Source organism: Talpa occidentalis, unplaced genomic scaffold (genome assembly GCF_014898055.3).
Source record: "Talpa occidentalis isolate TD23 unplaced genomic scaffold, MPIMG_talOcc4v2.1, whole genome shotgun sequence".
NCBI classification, from domain to species: Eukaryota; Metazoa; Chordata; class Mammalia; order Eulipotyphla; family Talpidae; genus Talpa; species Talpa occidentalis.
In genome coordinates, this window is record NW_026555331.1 from 25,261,767 (window position 1) to 25,277,385 (window position 15,619).

A 15,619-nucleotide genomic window follows, 5' to 3' on the forward strand; every position below is an offset into this window, starting at 1 on the left:
CTTAATTCCTATTTAATTTAGAAACATCCTGTGAACCCAAACCTATTTCCTTCTAGATTTTTAAAAGTATACATTTTAAAGTTCCCAATAACACTTCTAGGGTTATAATTTCTTTGTTCTTATCAACTTGATTTCTGGTATATCAACAGTTCTTTCTTGTGACCAAGTTAAATATTGAGCAGCTTGTTTTGTTGATTTTGCTGTTGGCTGAATAACACATTGTTAATAGGATCAGACATACTGAACTTTTCATCCTGGTGTTCCCCTACTCAGTGCATACATCTGTGCACATACCACTTGGCCTTCTTGGGATGTCCTCCAGCTGGCAAACTACTATTTTCTCTTGAAGACCAACTCATATTACCACCTATTTCTTAGCTCTTCCAGAATAAATCAGATGTCCCTCCTCTCTACTCCCCAAAGCTTTTGGTAGTATGCTATACATACTAATTTGTATAAATTGCTAATTTGTACAAATCAGTATGTATACTGCTAAATTGTATAAAATACAATTTAGAAACCACAGCATCTTGAAAGACACTAACAAATCTAGGATACTTTTACCATTAAATACAATAAAAAGTTGTAGACCACTGATAAAGTTTATGACTTCCTATTCATATAAACAGATAAGCAGAAAAAGGTTGGGAGAGGTGGAGGAAGAAGGCTTTTCCTAACTCTAGAATGCCCACAAATAAATGATGAAGGAATGATAGACTTAGAAAGTCACCTTTGGGGCCTCCATGGTGGCACAGGGGTTAAAGTCTCATTGCTATCACGCAATCATCAGCCACTGTGGCATGAGTTCAATCCCTGTAGAGGGAGCTAACCCACATGGCACAGCAGACCTCTCTTGTCTTGCCCGCTGTTCCCCTCAGCAGTGTATTTCAGTAGATCCAGCTGTTTTGCTTCTCACTCTGCCTCTGGTGAATTCTGTCACCTCCTGCACCTCTGGCCTACACCCCAGTTCTTGTATGCATAAAAAGTGAAAAAAAAAAAAAAAGTCGCCTTTGATAACCATCAGAATAATGGTTGATTTAGGTAAGAATCATCAATGGATGCTAAAACTAGTGTGTAGAAGCTCAATGAAGAATAGGATACTTATTCATACAGTTTTCTGTATCTCCTCAAAAATTACTTTTTAAAAACCATGACATCACACTGTAGAAACCTTGCAGACAACATCTTAACCAACAGATAAAAGTTAACCACCAATAGTGCAGCCAAATTCATGATGTACCTCTTGATTTCCATAAGAAAAAGACAAAATACTACTTCATGAGGTATTCTCCAAATGTAGGACCAATCACGAAGGATGATGCAACAAACCTACATGGCCATTCTGTAAATAGTGGATCTGTTCTTTTCCAAAATGCCAGGATCATGAAAGAGGGACGCTTCCAGATTAAAAGAGATGGAAGAGACATACAGCCTAATAATGCAGGGTATTTTTATAATCATGGATGGGATACCTGTCTAGAAAAATAGATTAAAAAGGACCTTTTTGGAATAATTGTATATGTTCTATGAATTCGAAAATAGTTTTGTATCCATAGGGTTGGTATAAGATAATGTTTTTGTTTTGGGGAAATACATACTGAACACTGAACTTTCAGAGCATAATGATCATCACTTATATTCAAATGGTTCAGAAAAGCAGCACAAGTATACATCTGTATGTACACAATCAAAGGTAGCAGTCTCTGCTTGTATTATAGTTTTATATCTATATGTAGACCTCTGTGTACATACATGCACATGAACTTTTTGAGAGTGATCAAGCACTACTTACAGTTTTCCATTAATGTATGTGCCATTTGCTTGCAATGGTCAGGGAGCAGCAGTAAATTGCTCTCCAAAGTGTCTCGAACAGAGGTTTCTCCTTGTCAGTTGGTCAGTCCATACCTCCCCCATTAGCGCATCTTTAAAGTCTAGTTTTGATCATTGAATGTGTATCCCGCCTTTCTAATTACACAGGTATGCTTGCTGTGTCACTTCAAAGGCCCCTTGGCCAGGACAGGATCTGTCTTCAAAGACAATGAGGAGAGTGGCCCATTTGCAGGAAATTGCATGGTTTGGGGGTGATTTTTTTTTTCTTTGAACTTGTCAAGTGGAGATCCCTTTTTAAAAAGTCTGTATGCCCACAGTTAAAGACTTACCTTTTATAATTCTTTAACCCCTGCCAGAAGAAACCTATAACTCAGTTTCCCCTATTATTCTTTTTGATGTATCAGCAGTTTTATTTGGAAGTGTTTTGTAGAGGACATCTTAGTTTTGTTGGTTTATGGGGCTTAATATAGTTGTAGTTATGTTAAGAAAGAATTAGTATCGTGCTCTTAGAGACTAACCATCAAAAGGAACTTTGATTATTTTGCTTTAGCTAAAAACAGAGTAAAGGAGCAGTGAGCAAATTACAAGGATACAGTCTAATTTGAAAGAAAGTTCTCACCATTTTAATCATGATCTTAATGCATTTTTTCCCTAGGTGCTTTGCATGGATATCTTAAAGGGGTGGGGGGGGAATGCCTTATGAAATCGGAGGTCAGAACTGGATCCAAATTTGTCACTGACAAGCTGTATGACTTTGGAAAGGTTTCTTAAACTCTCTGATTTGTTTATTCAGTTTGATAAACAGAAATTGAGTAATAAGCATTACTTTCAAAAAGTATGAAAGCCCGTAGCCTGCAATTTGTCACGTAACATGTTCCTCAAAGTTCATTTTCTTTGTTTGCCCTGATTTTGACGTTCCTATTTTTTTTTTCTTGTTCTGAATAGACAGATCTTTCTCAAAATAAGATTAGTTAAAGCAATTAGATTTCAAATTCTAAGGTATGGAGTCTGTGAAGTTAGCACATCCACACAACATGCCAAAACAAACTGTTTATAAATATTAAATGTAGAAAATTGGTTTAAAATTTTGAAAATTAAATTCTGTGTCGGTTTGGAGACTAGTTGTGAGTCATTCTGAATTTTGTTATTGTACGTAATAGTTTACCAACAGTGGCCTATATTGAATATAATAAATCTCTCACTTTTTCTTTTGCATCATAGTGTATTCCTAAATAATTATTGCATAATAACCCTCAGGTTAACTTAATTTTTTTTCCCTATTGTCTTCATTTAAAAAAATTTTAAAACCCACAGAAGTTTCCACACCTAAAACACATGGAGTCTTTAATCTAGTTACTTATGACACTGAAACTTCTTAGGGCTATGTTTATACCAGATAATCATCCAGTTTTCTTTCCACTTATTTAAAATAGTAGAATGAACAGGAGTTAGCAAGCTAGTTCCGATTCTGGGAAGCAGGTGGCACAAGTTGAGTAAGTTATAGTTGAGTAAGTTATACACATTAGGAATAGTTATAGTTGAATAAGGAATAGTTATAGTTGAGTAAGTTGAGTTATAGTTGAGTAAGGAATAGTTATAGTTGAGTAAGTTATACACGATAGGAATATACATTGAATAGACTCTTCTGCCTCTTCTTCTCTTTTTAGATAACAGTTTAATCTTTGGATAGGCAGCAGGGGAGATATTTCCCACAAGCAATTGTATAGGTCAGGCATTATGGCACTCTTGTTACACTACTTAGGAAGTTAGCAAAACTGTTTTGCGGTTGTGTTAGTATAAGAAGTATTTAAATACTTTATAGAATAAAAATCTGGCTCTGTGAGCAGTTTGTTTTTTTTCTATTTAAATAATTGGATTATCTCCTTGTGTAAACTTCAGCCCTGTAAGAGTGGTGGTTTCGTAATCTTCATAAATGTATATATTTAGATCTGCTCATGTTGGAGTTACCATTAGCACCAACAGTCTGTCAACATTTCCATGGGGTCTTTTAAGTATGTTGTGAAAACCCAAGCCAACACTTGGCACAAGCAATCTGTGCTGCACAGCCCTTTCTAGTTATGGCTTATAGGACTGCACGCATTCTAATTTGAAGCTTGCTTTTTTTTGGCATTAGAACAGTTTTATGGAGTAAATTTTCTCTCTCACGGATTCAATCAAGTGGCTTGTTTTATATAATAATGTGATCCTTCCTTTGTTTCGAGACATCATAATATCTTTGGAGAAATGAAGTGTCAAACCGCTTTATTTTTTTCTCTGATTTGAACAACTAATTCTTACTGGTATTAGCAGCTGTCGATGTTATACAGCTATTGATTCTGTTGTCGTATTTTGTCCATTTTAACAGCTTACTTTTATGATGATTGTTCCCATTTGTAATCATACATTTTTTTTCCCAGAATTAACATCTAGTGTAGGGATATATGTTGGGATTTTTGATTCAAAGTGTTTGAGGGGTGCAGAGGAGGAAGAATACTACTTAGAATGCTGGCTTCCCAAAGTAAGGGTACGTTGTAGAAAATATTTCACCATTTATGATTTTAATTTATAAGGATCTACCCCGTAGCTTGCTCTCTCACTCTGTGTGTGTGTTACTTTTTATTTGACTTGATTATTAACTGTTTTTAGAAATTTGTCTCTGGGTAATTTCTAAATGTCATTTAATTCATTTGAGTTCCTAGATCCTGCTTGAATTTCTCACTCTGGCATAGGCTGGAATATAACTCTCAGTTGATTTGTCCTTAGAACTTGCATGCCAGTATCCTAACTGTAATTTTCCTGGAGCCTCTCTCTGTGGTGCTGAGCCCTGAGGATGGGCACCTGATGGGTGCTGATAAAAAAGCACCTAAAATGCCTTGCATTGCAATTGACATGCATGCAGAAGCTCTTCATCTGGTGTTTGGTTCCCACCTCCAGATGTGCAACACACAGCTGCTTCAGCTGCTTACGTTTTGGGTGAAATATGTTAAAGGGATACTGCTTTGTCTCAAGGTAAAATGTGTTGAGCCAAAGTTATTTTTCTTCTGACTGCATGATTGTTTGATTTGGTACATCCTCACAGTTTCCTCCAGTTTTGGCAGACTGTCTTAAGGTTAAAGATGCCTGTGACTTGTTAAATTAGAAGGAAAATATGTTTATCATCTTCTGGAGACTCCATCCACATCTACTTTGCAACCAGATCTTGGTTCATCTTCTTCCCTTAACCTGCAGTGATTGAGTGCTGTGGGCTTCCTTGTGACATCTTGTGAAGTCGTACTGGAAGCATGCATGACATAAGCCTCATAGAAGCTTTCTGGTTCCCTATTCCATGTAAATAATATCCAGTGAACTGCACTATGATCAGAGCTAATTGTGGTTGTAAATGTATCCCTGAAGTGCCAAGCTAGGAGGAGGATGACTCAAGTGATGCTGGTATTTGAGAGTAATTCATAGCTTATAATTGTAATTTTCATTTTGTGATGATATTAGCACTTTCTTGCATTAAAATTGTGACTCTAACTCCCTCAAAGTTTTAATATCTTAGTTTTGGCATTGAGTTTTGTACAGTGAGATTCATAATTTGGTAGGGCAGCATAACAATATGATTAAAGACCTTTATTCCTGATATCTTTAAGAATATTTATCTCTAGTGATGATTTCCACAATTGGTGGGGGCGGGGTCTGTAAATTTTCGGAAATGTTTCCCCAAAGAATACTTCTATAATTAAGGATATCTTCAGTCTTTCCTATTTGACCTATTTTAGGTGGATAAAATAGTATTATGAATGATCAAATAATATTTCAGACAGCCAGTGAATATGCATATCTCAAAACTTGTACTTCTTTGAGATGGTAAGGGTTTGTAAGCCTCATTCCTGTAAATATCATTCTTTATTGAACTCATGATGAATGGCAGAAAGAGACTGCAAAAATGTGGCTTACTTCGAGAAGTTGTAAAATCTAAGAATTTTGAATTCAGTGTTCCCTTTACTATGCTCAACTTCTTTTTTTAGATTAAATTCTATTGTTAATCTAGCTCCTCTAAATCTTTAATGGACATTTAGAAATTTAGAAAGTTGTCTCTAAGCTTTATTAACACTTAATTTTAGCATCTGTTTTCTATCTAGGACATGATGATTACAATGGTGAGCATCTAGGCTGTTAAAATGTATTGTCTTTGCAGCAAAGATCAGATTACATGTTTTATGCTAATATTTTCTATAAATATTTAGATTTTATGTCAAACTAAGCAAAATATTCTAAGATAGGCATTTCTTATTTTGGTCAAATCTCATGTAGCTCATTAATTCATGACCTTGATTGTGTGGTTGAGTTTGAGCTTTGTAGAACACATGATTACAGGATTTTATCCCAGTGTTGCCAAGCTCAAGTGGAGCATCTGTGTCCCACTCGACTTGTATAGGATCCAACATGTAAGTTCCCTGTTATTGGTGCCAGAAAGAAGGTTTTTATTTTAAATATATGTCTTGAATTCGGGATTAGGTAGAAGCACATATTAGTAATTTTATGACATGCTTGATTGATCATGTAAATAGTAATTTTTCATTAAAAAAAATCTGTTGGACTTGTACAATTAACCAGCAAATTGGAGTGAGGCTAATATACCAATAGCCATTATTCAGCCCCATTATTTTCAGAGTTAGAAACCTGTACCTTTTGTCAGGAATGAATGCTTTCACCAAGAAAGAATTTAAATTTCTTTTTACTTGGCAAGGGCTAACTCCAGAAACAGGGGAGCACTTTAAAAAAGTGTTAGGAGTATATTAGAAACAGATGGACATTTAACACCTACATAAAATGTGCTATGGGATAAATGTTAATAACTGGATTTGATTTAACAAAAGATCAAACTTATAATACTAGAACTCATTTAAAAACCAAAGTTAGCAATTAAGAAGAACACCATTCAATTAGAATTAAGAGTATTCACTTAATGCAGTTTCTTCCTCTTAATATATTTGTTAGTGATGCAGGTTTTGTTTCCTGGTATCCACCTCATGATCTTTTCTTTATCCACTTATCTCTTTCCCTGCCAAGGAGATATGTGTGAGTTTGTGGTAGTATCACTGTATACCTTTTTGAGGATTTTTAGTATTTTATGTGATATGTTTCATCTTTAGAATTTTGGGTGTGTCTAGATTTAGAAAAGTGTTTTGGTTGGAATGATGAAGCTCTGGATCTCAGCAGGCTTTAGGGTTGGAAAAGTTGAAGCTTACAGAGAGAGCAAATAAACATGGTCATCAAAGCTGGAAATTAGGATCTGTTTATTCACCTGCACACTTGAATTAAATCTCAGTAATAGGCAGAGCCGCTTGACTTATTAACATCCTGACAAAGTAGGTTTCTCTCGTCATGTTTAAAGGTCTACTTTTTTTCCTGACTTTTAACACAGTGATAGGCATAGTCATTACCTAACAGATGTAGTTCTTATTGAACTGTTAAGCTACTGATTTATAGCAGGGAGGCCACTAGGGTAGTTGACACTGGACAATGGTCAGTTAAACTGAAAAGTCTATTCAGATTGCAAAGACTAGGTGTGCACTTATCCTTTAGCAATGAGGAGCACTAGTAATGATGATAGAAGTTAGGGGGAAGGAAAGAGAGCACTTAGGGTGGGTGTGGCTCACATCACTTTTGTGTTAAGAGAATTCCTCATGTGCAGGGTTATAAAGATCATCTAAAATATGGACTCGGGTAAGTATTTCCTAATTCATTTTCATTAATTCAGTCAAGGCTGAAGTAAATGAAGCAATGTTTTAAATGATTTTTTTTTATAGAGGCATGTTTTATTTATTTGTTTGTTTGTTTGTTTATACATGCACTGGGTACAGTCAGAAGTGCGGGAGGGTGAGAGAATTCACCAGAGCCAGAACGGGGAGCAGAGCAGGCAGAAGGACCAAAGTACACTGCTGAGGGGAGCAGCGGGCGGCAGGAGAGGTCTGCGCGCCATGCGGGACCCTCCTCTGGTGGCCGGGGAGCAGCCAGGAATCGAACCGGCGCTGCAGAGGCTGCGGGCAGCTTTGCAACCCAGCGCTCAACCGCTGCGCCACCGGGGAGGCCCTGTTTTAAATGATTTTAAGAATACCTTTCGAAGAAAGTAGAGCTCAATTTGTTGACTGTGAACTTTTTCTGGTAAAGATGAAAGCTAGCTTCTGATACATAAAAACAAGATGAAACAAAAAGTCTTTGTGTTGATTTGGCTGTGTAATTCTCTTTTTGCTATGGAGTGTGATTTATCATAATACAGGGCCTTGGTTTACTATAGGAACTGAAATGTTGAGAGGACTGGAAACTGAGAATGACCTTTTGAATTGAGGACTAGCAAACTGGTTGTGGTCTTCATAAAAGTGGTTTTGGGGATAATTAATTGGGTGGTGGTTAAGTAGAGGTGGTAAATGAAACTGACTTTTCCAAGAAATATGAGAATAACATTGTTCTGGTTCATTGCCATGAAAAGATGTTCACAGCTTCACTAAAATTGAGCCACTTATGACACAACACATAAAGTATAATCATAGTTATGAAAAATACTAGTCACATATTACATAAACATATGCATACATTTATACAGGGATTTATGAAAAGTTGTTGGCTAAAATCTTTATTAGGAGTTATTTTGAGGAAGTGAGTTTTCATCTGAATTGATTGGTTTTCTCCACAATTGGAAATTTAAGAAAATATGGTAGTAAATAAAAAATTATTTGGAAGAATAGATTTGCAAGCATGAGAATGTCTACAAACATTCTGCAGGGGAGGGTAAGGGAGAGGGATCAAAACAGGGGAGGGAAGAGCACAAAGGACCATGGTGATGGTGCAGGGGTGAATCAGTGGTGGGAATTTTACAGGGACTACACCTGAGTGGAGAAAGCAAGTATTATTCAAAAATGAACACGATGTGAAATATATATATATATACATATATAAATAAATTATTAAAAAACCCTCTAAACTGAAACTTCATGGGGAAAAAAAAGAGAATGCCTATGAATTAGAGTCAACATATATAGATGAATGTTGATAGAACAAAGTGCTAGAATAGGTGGACAGAGGTAGGTTTGAGCGGCCAATTTAAGGCGTTGTCTTGGCCCTGATACCTGGCCAGTAGTGACTTGTTCTTTGGTCCCTTCTCTGAAAGGTAGACTTAGTCACTGTTTGGAGAGTTGAAGAAAGACTAGCTACTGAGTGTTACTGAAATTTGAATCATTGAAATGAAGGGAGGGTGTGGTTTACAATGTACTTTGTTGTGGAGCTGCTGGTCTGAATACTTGCAGCCTGATGTTAGTTTTAATGCTGTAAAGATTATCAGAAGGATGAATAGGATGTAGTCTCAAAGCTGTAAGTTTCAATAATTGATGAGTTTTCTTTTTCTCCTCCTTTCTTCTGTGGGTTAACCAATAAAATGAAGTCAGTGTGCTCTCCTGTATCTTGTTATATTTATGACCTTATTTGGTGTAGTCATTACTAAAAGTTACATGAATTTTTCATATTTTAGAAATTATGTTGGGATTTCAGATTGCATTATTTCTAAAATTTATACTAGGAGGGCTAGAAACAATATTTTGTTTCTTTTCACTTAAGTTAGCTTTTTTTTAACCACTGGGTAGCACTTAAAAATTGATATTTTTTACTCTATTTCAATATTTACGTAGGCCTGTAATCCCTGCTCCATTGTCCATTAGGAAAATTGACCCAACAAAAAGAATGGAGGGAAGTAAAGTGAGATGGAAGTGACTAAGTGAGAAGAGATAAGGGCCTGAGTTATGATACTAGTGGAAATCATAGGAGTGAGGCCTGTAGAAGGAGACGTGATCTGGGGGTGGGGGACAGAGGATATGTTACTAAGCATGTCTATGTAGTTAAAATAAAAATCCAAAACAGGAAAGAATGTTTTATAGATAGCACCCATTATAATTTGTAGAATCTCCTGAAGAGATGTAATGCACGTTGATTTTCAATGAAGTGAAACTTAAATAAGATTATAATGCAATATTACTGCAATTTAAAAAAAGCTGTCCAAAAAAAAGTAACTGTTATTCTGTTATGTGATGGCTTTCCTATCCATTTCTTTTTCTTTGAAACATGGAGATATCCTTTACTTATAAATTATACATGTTATTTTTTTAAAAATATTTTTTTAAAAAATTGCACAGAGTGGGCCTCCCCGGTGGCGCAGTGGTTGAGCGCTGGGTTGTGAAGCTACCCACAGCCTTTGCAGTGCCGGTTCGATCCCCGGCTGCTCCCCGGCCACCAGAGGAGGGTCCCACATGGTGCGCAGACCTCTCCTGCTGCCCGCTGCTCCCCTCAGCAGTGTACTTCGGTCCTTCTGCCTGCATTGCTGCCCGCTCTGACTCTGGTGAATTCTCTCACCCTCCTGCGCTTCTGACTGTACCCAGTGCTTGTATAAATAAATAAATAAATTTAAAAAAAAATTGCACAGAGTGCAATACATAGTGTGAGTTTTGTAAATATATACATTTGTGTAACCAGTATCCAATCAAGTTAGGACACTCCCATCATCTCTTGAAGGGTTTAGTGTCCCACCCTCTCCCACCCTAATTCCCACCCCCAAATGTTTACCAAGAGTCTCATACTATGACATTTGAAAATAGGGGCTTTGCAAGTAAGGTAACAGTGGATATTAGATCATGCTGGATTAAGGTGAGCCATAAGTGCAATGTGAGTCTATAAAAAAAAAAAAGAGGGGCTACCTGCTGAGTTTCCCTAATCCAGGGTTGGAATCCTCTTTTCTGGTCAGTTGCAGTGAGGGAGTTCTAGTATTTGGTTTCATGGACAAACAACCCTCACAACTTGTCTACATAAGAGCCAAGTGTCAGCTCTTCACAGGCATATTTCTTGGCTGTGATTCAACCCTGCCATCAGGTCTGCCTCTGTCTCGCCTACCATCTCCACGAGCCATTCAGTTTCAAGTTTCAATCCATCTCTGCCTCTGACTTCCTTTTGTTTCTTAGTTATGTATTAACCATTTTGGGGTGGGGGTGGCAGAAGATATTTTAGTTAGCATTTCTATGTATTGATAATTAAAGACATACAAGAAACGTATCTCTGCATGTTATATTGGCCAAAAGTCTGATCAGCTTGATATTTGAACATTTTTTTTTTTTCCTTTTACAGCTAGCTATGTATCAAATCCCATTTGCAAGGGTTGTTTGTCTTGTTCAAAGGACAATGGGTGCAGCCGATGTCAGCAGAAGTTGTTCTTCGTTCTTCGAAGAGAAGGCATGCGCCAGTATGGAGAGTGCCTGCATTCGTGCCCATCGGGGTACTATGGACACCGAGCCCCAGAAATGAACAGCTGTGCAAGTGAGCTGCCCACTCTTTTTTATTCTACTGTTTATATGACTTAAGGGGATAAGCTAAGTTGAAAATTTTGACTGAATAATCTTATACACAAATAGTCTAAGCTTAAACTTAAAAATGTGAATGGTAGAATAAGAGCATTTTTACTTTATCTTTTGTAGGGAAGTGTATATTGCACACACACTCACTTGTTTTAGGTGACCTAGCCAATATCTCAAACACAAGCTTTTAGATCTTTATAAGGCATACTTTGCTCAACACGGAAAAAAAAAATTAAAAATTTTTATTCTGGGTATGCATTCTCTTCAGTTTACCATACTGTCTATAGTTTCTTTTTCCTCTTTTTCCCTGAGATTATAATATCTCAGTTTAATGTGGAATTTCATAGTGCATTTGAGATTTTTGTAAAGCACTTACTGATAAAAAATATAATTAAAATATTTAGTTTATTTTAAAGTATTCTGAGTTCAAAGTTTAACACCTCTAAGAAAAGGCTATAAAGGAATGCCATTCTGTACATAGGAATGGAGGAATAATTTTTCAACTTCTAACCCAAAAAATCACTTATAGAATAATTTTTTTTTTTTAAGATTTATTCATTTATTTATACAAGCACTGGGCACAGTCAGAGAAGCGCTGGAGGGTGAGAGAATTCACCAGAGCCAGAGGGGAGAGCAGAGCAGGCAGACCGAGGAAGTACACTGCTGAGGGGAGCAGTTGGAGCGGCAGGAGAGGTCTGCACTCCATGTGGGACCCTTGCTGGCGGCCGGGAACTAACCGGCTTTGCAGAGGCTGCGGGCAGCTTCACAACCCAGCGCTCAACTGCTGTGTCATTGGGGAGGCCCTAGAATGATTCTTAATGTCTAGAAAAGCAGTGGAAATCGGAGTTAAAAATACCAAAGGAATAGTCCTTTTTTTAAGGAATTCAAATATTAGTAGGTAGAGCAGATAAATAAAAAGGGAGCATGGAGTGAAATTACAAATAGGTAAGAAATTTAATCACAAGTCAATACATTAAGGGTGATATTAGCAGGTTTGGGAGTGATTTAATTATCTCCCATTAATACTGTACAACTAATTGTACATGACTATTAAATCGGGTGACGTCTTCAGATAAAAAGAGAGTTTGAATTGTATCATTCAATGACAATATTATTTTGAAAGGAGGCAGAACTTGTGGAGGGAGGTTAATTAGATTCTAGAAAGAAGGAACCACATGAAAAAACAATGTGTTTGGGGAATAGGAATTCTTGTTTAGGGTTCTGTTGGCATTTTGGCAAGACAACTTGTCCTACATTGCTGCACATTTAGCATCCTTAATCCATCCCCATTAACTGTCCTTTGCACTTGCAAATCACTGTGACAAGCAAAAAACATCCCCAGACATTTAATGGGTCTTAGCAACAATTGTACAGAGATAAAGTTTGCTTCTAAGGTTTCTAGCTAAGGTGATTGGTTGTATAGTTTTGCCATTATCAGAAATAGAAATATATGGGTTTAGAAATTAGAATTCATGGAATTATCTGAATTATTAACTAAAAGGGCATGACTCTTGACAAGTATCAATAGACTGATTTTTGCAAATGTGTATTTTGTCCTTAAGTTGTATGATTTTTGTGACCTAGTAATTTACCTTTCAGTTTTTCACTTCCTTAAGAGAATTGGGTCCATCTTGAGGCAGATTCCTATTGAGACAACTTTAACTACTTGTGGGGGAATTTGAGTCTACAAATATTTTGTACATTTTTTCATTGCAGACTATCAGTGCACAAGGATGAGGCAAGAGTGTAGATGGCCCCAAGCATTTTTTCCAAGCTCTAGGGCAAGCATTATAAATAATGTCTATGACAATAAAATGACTATATCATGTGTTACTCAACTTGGAAAGTGAAAGAGACTGCTATTAATAACTGCAGGGATGTTGGGTGTAAACCAGAAATGTGCTGGCCACTGGTATGGATAGTCACTCAGTAATACCTTACTGTGTATCTACAAGATCCTCCTTAGAGAGAGAGACACCCAGTGGGGGGCTAACAAGTGCATTTTGGCTAAGTTGACCCCTTTTCTCAGAAATAATGAGACCAGTGACTGTAAGTCAGCCTTGGAAAGAGAATATACATATAAGAAGGAGTATGCTAGGTTATCCTTATTGTAAGTGAATGCACTCAATGTTGCAGTTTACTGACCTACAGGAAATCATTACTCTGGGACGAGTGGGAAGTGCCTATTAAGAAGGCTGAAGCAAAAGGAAAGTGGAAAATTACTTAATTCTCAGTATATGACTTTGAATGGCATGGTTCTTTCATATTAATTGCACTTTTTTATTTTTTATTTTTTTTAAAGAAGTCCCGTTTATTTTATTAATTTATTTTTTAGCATTTATTTAAGGGGAGCAGCAGGCGGCAGGAGAGGTCTGCGCGCCATGTGGGACCCTCCTCCTCCGGTGGCCGGGGAGCAGCTGGGGATCGAACCGGCGCTGCAGAGGCTGCGGGCGGCTTTGCAACCCAGCGCTCAACCGCTGCGCCACCGGGGAGGCCCTAATTGCACTTTTTAACAGATACTCTGCATATATGCATATGTTACTTTATTCAGAGAGTGATGTCACAGAAGCAGAAGTAGGAAGACTTGAGAAGTAGCTAGTAGTCAGTGTCAAAAGTGCACTCTTAATGTCTTGGTATCTCACAGGCGCTTAATACAGATGAATTGATTGAAATATCCCAGGTGTCTCAGAATCTTTGAAACTAGGAGGGAGGCCTAATATTAGCTGCTCTTCTGTGAAATATAACCATGTACCTACCACTAACAACCAAACACTTTCCTTTCGTTAAATGCTTTCAACAGCTTGTGTAGTAGGTACAGAACTATTAGAAGCAAGTAAACTGAGGCCTAGTAAGGTTAAACAGCTTGTGTAAAGTTATGTAGCAGAGACACTGGAACGTGTATCTAATGACAACCTGTGTTCTTTGTTGCAGACCATGTTTCCTTGAAAGCTTTTCAGTTTGTATTGAGGGACCTTATCAGCTAAGAAGTAAAACTATTTTACATTTAATCAAGATATTCCTATTTATTAGCCACTTTAACATTTAAATTTGTGTAAAGATAGAAAAACATTTTTTTTTTAGATTTATTTTTTTATTTATACAACAGCTGGGTTATAGGCCAGAGGTGTGGGAGAGTGAGAGGATTCACCAGAGTGGGGAGCAGAACAGGCCGACTGACTGAAATATACTGCTGAAGAGAGCAGTGGGTGAGACAGGAGAGGTCTGCCATGCCATGTGGGAATCTCCCTGGCCAGCCAGAAATCGAACCCGCGCTGAAGAGGCTGTGGACAGCTTCATAGCGCTGTGTTCAACCTGCTGCACCACTGGGGAGGCCGGAGAAACATTTTTTGATGAGATGTTAAATGTGATCATCTAGGAAGGAGTCACTTGATAGGTTACTGTTTATCAAAGGACAGTCCTTTCAATGTCTATTACTGTTTTTAATTGACCCAGTATAGATGATGATTATAGAATAACTAAGGGATTCTTTTCTATTAACTTGGACATAGTCTACAGTCTACATATACCCACTCTCTTCATTATGTAGACAGAGGTCAGATAAAGATAAGTGGTGGTTTGTTGCTTTATGCCAAGGAAGATGAGTAATAACTATATATTTCAAAGAGTTCTTAAGAGAGAGAAGGTTCTGTTCAATAAACACTTTCACTGATCAACCTCTGTGCATGTGTGTGTAGTGTTCACAGCACAAGTTCTCTGTCAAGCATGTAGAAGTTCCCTTAAACTAATTTAAAAATTTATACATAGATCTGGAAGAAACCTAATTGATTCCATTCCTTATCTCCTCTGCTCTTCCTTTCTCTCCTCCCCCACGACAAAAGTGCATTTTGAGGCCTATGAAAGAAGTACTTCCCCAAAGTCACATAATTATTTAGCAAGGCATCAGTGTCTAAGATACTGATTCCAATGGAATATTCTTTTCACTAGACAGTTCTTTAAAAAAAAAAAAAAACCCATGTGATACTGATAGAACTATTACGGTATTAGAAGGACCTCAAAGTTTCTTTGACTATTTTGAACCATGAAATGCATGGTCCACTTAATTGTTTTAAATCCCATTAGTATTTCAAGACATTAGATTTTTATCTTCCAAAAAGAAAAACAGTTTGTAATAAATCACATCGTTCAAAACACTGAATTGGAAGAAACTCTGTGCTCTGTTTTGAGCTCTGACACTATCTTTGCAAGTTTAGACAAATTATGTAACACATTCAGAAATAAATAGCCTTCTCGTTCTAGTAACTCCCATGAGTCTATATATAAAATAATCTCTGCTGTTGGCAGTATTCTTTCTATATTGATCTTGTGACTTCATATGTATTTTAAGTTGAGTTCCTACAATATTTAGTCTCTCCCTTCAACCCTCATCTCTACTTAAAGATGAGAAGTACACA

General features: G+C 37.0%; 1 protein-coding gene across 3 annotated transcripts in view; it reads left to right on the forward strand.

Annotated features, from left to right (window-relative positions):
- RSPO2 (R-spondin 2) overlaps window positions 1-15,619 on the forward strand; it is a 127,963-nt gene that overhangs the window by 57,043 nt on the left and 55,301 nt on the right. For all 3 annotated transcript variants that reach the window (XM_037502748.2, XM_054692029.1, XM_054692030.1), the window contains one exon: window positions 10,981-11,169. In XM_037502748.2, coding sequence (XP_037358645.1) covers window positions 10,981-11,169 — 189 coding nt within the window. The remainder of the gene's footprint in view (window positions 1-10,980; window positions 11,170-15,619) is intronic.